Source organism: Bactrocera latifrons, unplaced genomic scaffold (genome assembly GCF_001853355.1).
Source record: "Bactrocera latifrons isolate USDA-ARS-PBARC rearing strain unplaced genomic scaffold, ASM185335v1 scaffold_80, whole genome shotgun sequence".
NCBI lineage: Eukaryota > Metazoa > Arthropoda > Insecta > Diptera > Tephritidae > Bactrocera > Bactrocera latifrons.
The window spans coordinates 229,844-235,058 of record NW_017537490.1 but is presented as its reverse complement, the minus strand read 5'-3'; the positions used below and the strand labels follow the sequence as shown (position 1 = coordinate 235,058).

The following is a 5,215-nucleotide window of genomic DNA, read 5'->3' as shown; positions in this document are numbered from 1 at the left end:
GTTGGTGTTCATACTGGTTCCAAGATAGACGAAATTATCTACGACTTCGAAGTTATGACTGTCAACAGTGACGTGGGAGACTAGTCACGAGTGCGACGACCTTTTTAATCTGGCCCTCGCTCACTACCAAACCCATTTGCTTCGCTGCCTTATCTAGTCTGGAGAAAGCAGACTAACGGCGCGATTGTTGAGGTCAATGATCAATATGATCGGAGTACGCCAGCTCTTTTAGAAGATCGTACCTTCACTATTTAGTTCTGCAGATCGAATTATTTTCTCCAAGAGCAGATTGAAAAAGTCACACGAAAGTCGCACGAGAAGAAGTTTTCTTTGCAACAGAATGGTGGTAGCGGAGTAGTGCTACGACATCCCAAAAGATAAATAGGGTAACCTAGCAGGCACGGATAGTGTCTCTACTCCTTTAGATTTTGGTAGTTAACGACGAACTTAAAGAACTCGAGGAACGAGACTGTCGGGTGATGGCCTACGCTGACGATGTTGTTCTTATGGCTAAAAACAAATTCCAAAATAYCATCTATGAGCTTACCGAAWGGTACCTCAAYGTGGTAGCCAACTSGGCGRATAGAAGAGGTCTGGCAGTCAACTYAAATAAAACAGCAATGATTTTCTTTACTAAGAGTTCTAAGATCCCAAACCTGCCTCGCCCCTCTTTCGGTGGTTCACGTCGTCGACCTGGTGAAAAGGTGAAATAACTAAGGCTTATCCTATATAGAAAGCCTCCAAGTAACGATAAAAGAGTTAAGAAAGTATCGGTTGCTTTATGCTGTCTAGGGAAAAGATGGGGACTCTCATCAAAGGCGCCGTTTTGGCTCTACGAAATCGTATAATAAACCGTACCAATAACGTTCTATGGTGTTCTCGGCTGGTGGAAGGCGCTCGAAAAGGGCAAACTTGCTAAAAATCTTGAGAGCGTCAAAGAGCGGCTCTCATCGGTATATCCGGTGCACTACAGATTACACCAAAAATAGCAATCAATATTATTTTAAACAAAACAAACGTAGACATTGTCAGCAGGTATTTGGTGGTGTATCCGTTTCATGCTAAAATTAAACGACCCCATATCAATAGATTTTTATTGCATACATTCCACCAAAGCGTATCAATTTAGTATGGTGTTTTTTTCCAGCAAACAATTATAATTTATTTGTTAAATGAAATAAAGGGGGGGACAATAAAATTGTTAATATGTATGTTTGTATTTTGGTTTCTTATGCCCTGAACGAGGTAATTCGAGACCCTACAARTAGATACATATAATATATAGTGGACAACCCCCAGTCTTGTGCGCTGKRTTTGGGACCCACCAMGTAAAAACCACAACCACTGAAAATAAGAAAACAGCTTCGGATTAGAAGGTCCCTTTTTGATGACGACCCCTGCAAACTTGTTAAAGATTATAATTTGAGAGCATGTCCGGTCCCTTAATTCGGAAGCTGCCGTTGACTACAAAAAAYATAAGGAAGGTTCGACGTCGAGAAGCTGCAATCACAAYATACAGTCGARCGATTTTCTACTCGACTTGCACTCMTGCTCTCTGAGAGCAYTMATCAGCAACTCGGTATAACGGAATTGTGGAATAGCATTTCAAGTTCTTTAATAAGTCTTACTATTTTTAGCTTCAGTTTAGTCTWKCAGAGTCGATTTAGTCATGTCCGTCTGACTGCCCAACTTTATATATTCGAACTAGCCTCTCARTTTCTGAGATATCGATCTAAAATTTTGCACAAGTCCTTTKTTCGTCGAGAAGTTACTAATTTGTCGGAATCGCTAATATCRGTTCAGTATAACACATAGCTGTCATACAAACTGAACGATCGAAATTAAGTGCTTGCATGGAAAGCTTTTTTATTTGGCTAGGTATCTTTACGAAATTTGGCACGGATTATACTCTTAACGAATAGTGCAATCGTCGAACAAATTGTACAGTTCGGACCACTATAGCATGTAGCTGTCATACAAACTCACCTATCAAAAACAATATAATGATATTTTTATACCATAATGTATTATAAAAGGGTATATTCGTTACAACAACAACAACAACATAAAAGGGTATATAGTATAAAAAATACACCTGTGAAGGGTATTACAGCTTCGGTGCAAGCGCATTCAAACTTTATTTAGACTTCATACGCAGCCAATCATTCACAGATTGCAGTTTTACTAGTGCTATTTATCAATAAAGTAAATTTCTTACAATCGATTTAGTGTTATCATAATGTTTAGCGCTAGCTACTGCTTAGTGGCTATAAGCTTGTGGCATAGCAAAGTACAACAAAACGCGCTGCTCGCAACACGCTTTCGTTAATAGTGATAAACGGTAGCAAAGTTCAATATACAACAACAATTAGTTGTTACAAGTGTATATGTTGTTATTATTGTTGTTTTCTAAAACTTAAAAAAYATTGTGAATTCGGTTGTATTTRGCTGCAAATAAGTGGACAATAATGTTTGGTGTTGGCAATAAATAAAATATTTATTCCATTTCCTTTTTGTGAATTTTGTCGAAATTCTTTTTTAAGAAATCTCTTAAACAAAAAATCAAATTTTGAAAGCACTGAATTTATAAACGTTCAGCTTTACCATTTTTCCAATATAAATCGATAACTTCTTACGGCTCTGACCTCTATTAACGAGCCTGTAAAAGAAAACTAACCTCAATAATTTTAATTTTTCGTTAAAACCATTTATKTATTCAAAACTTTATTAAATTGAAAACCCCTAACGCCAAAACTACTATCTGGCCAMTATAATCGTTTCTGTACATGAAAACTAACCTCAAAATACTTAATTTCATACTTTTTGCCAAACAAACAATTTCCCTCTCCATTCCAGCTGTGAGTTCTTGACTCCACGAAGACACACTAGCAGCTATGACGAACGCCCTTAGTCGTTTTCTGACGCCCGTCGATTGCACCTGCAAAGATTTCAATCATCCATGGACGGACAGTTGTGTAAATGCCTCTGTGGGTGTCTTAATGGCCGCAATCCCATACAGCTTGCGCATCTACACCATGGTCTATGCGGTAAGCACCCTAAATTTATTTGGACTTAATTTGGTTGGCAAATTTTTATTTTYTATTTCCAACTCTTCTTGTTTTTTTACAGTTATCACTTATAATGCGCCATCGCATACCACACCTTGCCGACCTCAAACGCACCCTACACGGCATATTGCAATCATCCGCCTTCCTCGTCTCCAACAGCTATTCATTCATTTTGTTTAATTGCCTGTTGCGTAGACTAATCGGTCGCTATTATTGCGCCACTGTTGCTTTCGTACCCTGTTTCATCTCCAGTTTTGCTTCGATACTGGTCGAGCGGCCTGCACGTCGTCCCTTACTAACATTATACGTGGCGAATTTGGCTACGGAGACACTCTGGCATATGGCCGAGACCCGCGGTTATGTGCGTTCGATAGCACAAGGACAAGCTTTAATTTTCGGCATTAGCATATCAGCACTATTGTATCTCTATCGTTTGGGTCTACATAAGACGACGTGTAAGGATTCATTATTCAATATATTACGTTTCTTTGTCGGTAAAACGGAAGAAGGACCTATCGTGCCGAAAGAGCCAGTAGCGCCTACGCCGCCACGATCGCGTGCACCACTCGATTTCCGAAGCATAAATGTATTGGTCCAGCTTTATATGCGTTTCTTGGATGCGGTGAAGAGTCGACACCACACATGTCCACATCGTGATAATTGTTGGCGGTATGCCTTTGTGGGTGGTATCAAGCCTTTCGTCGGCGGTGTGGGTCTGCAAGTGGCACTGCGTTTAGTTATGAATTTAAGGAAAATTGTACAAATGAAATTCRATGTGCGGAAGTCTATATTTAATAAGCAAACGCTAAATTTGGGCATATTTCTGGGTTGCTTCTCATTCATTTATAAGGTGRGTATTATTATTGCGAACTTTTTTACCGACAAAATCGGTCAACCTGTYAGATATATTATTGAAATTTRAAAAKRTTTTTCCCGGTATTTGATCCATGCAAGTTCCGAAAGTATAAAATGTTCGGTTACACCCGAACTTTTCTCGAATTTAGCCCTTCTTTACTTATTTTTTGTTATACTTTATATTTTATATCATTTCATGTACAGGGTGTTTCGTGTGGCCTGCGGCATAGCTTTGGACGCGATGATCCACTCTACGCCCTACCAGCAGGTCTGTTAGCCAGCGTGKCCTTTACTAAATATCCCGATGTAACAGTGGCATTATATGTGATGTGGAAAGCTTTACAAGTAAGTATAGCTGGCTTGGAAATAAGCCGTTATTTATCAATTAATAGAAGATTCTTGCGAATTTTATCAATCGTTAGCAGCATCAACTTACATTTATATTATTTGTATATCTTAACCGAAATATATTCTCTAAATATTATTGAATATTATTCATATAYCCACATCACATGAGTTCTTCAAATGAACTTTAAATATTCCCTTATTTTTTCCTCTTCATTAGATAAGCTACAACTTGGGCATTAAAGARGGCGTGCTGCCGCACTTATCCGGCTTTACGCTCTTCTTGTATTCCTTCTGTACGGCTGTACTCTTTCATGCAGGCATTCTCGAGCCGAAGACCATACGGCCGAGCTACTATAAATTTCTAYATGCAATTTCCGGAGAAAGGTGAGTTGAAAAGAAAGTCTAATAAATAAGTTTAATAGTGGAAGTTTTCAAAAACGAAACCATTTTCCGGTAAAATATATTCAAAAATATATGTATGCATGTACTTTTTTTGGATTTTTTTGTCAGTTCGACCGACTGAAAACAGGAACCATTTCGATGATTAGTGACTTTTTTGCATGTGAAACTCATAAATCTGTGTCTCTGGCGTGATCAAGCATGTCTAAAGAGACCTGTTTACGGTACTATTTTTGCAAAAATTCAGCTTAATCGGGACGAGGCATGCAAGAACGCATTTCATCCCAAAATATCCAACAAAATCATTCGAACAGACTAGCGTGCTTCAGCTCTCTTTTTTTACTGCTTTGTATTGCCCGTTTTCTCAAGATAGAAAGCCTTGGGCATTGATTTTTGACAGGCTCTTGTTATATTAAGCATTGCGTGCTCCACAATTTTCCAATATAGTTTAGAAATGTGTCATTTTTCCTACAATTTCCAACAATTTTCCTCTCTAGTCCGTGCTTGGCATACCCGATTCTACGGCTATCGAATTTAGAACTCCG

At 38.6% G+C, this 5,215-nt stretch overlaps 1 protein-coding gene across 5 annotated transcripts in view; it reads left to right on the top strand.

Annotated features, from left to right (window-relative positions):
- The window catches only part of LOC108976872 (transmembrane protein 135-like), a 13,252-nt gene that overhangs the window by 6,678 nt on the left and 1,359 nt on the right, over window positions 1-5,215 (top strand). For 4 of the 5 annotated variants that reach the window (XM_018946256.1, XM_018946251.1, XM_018946254.1 and 1 more), the window contains exons 2-5: window positions 2,857-3,047; window positions 3,130-3,918; window positions 4,128-4,268; window positions 4,489-4,655. In XM_018946256.1, the coding sequence (XP_018801801.1) occupies window positions 2,895-3,047; window positions 3,130-3,918; window positions 4,128-4,268; window positions 4,489-4,655 (1,250 nt within the window). In that variant the 5' untranslated portion in view covers window positions 2,857-2,894. Of the gene's footprint in view, window positions 1-2,252; window positions 2,342-2,856; window positions 3,048-3,129; window positions 3,919-4,127; window positions 4,269-4,488; window positions 4,656-5,215 lie in introns of those variants that run through there. The other variant, XM_018946252.1, reaches the window with a different exon arrangement.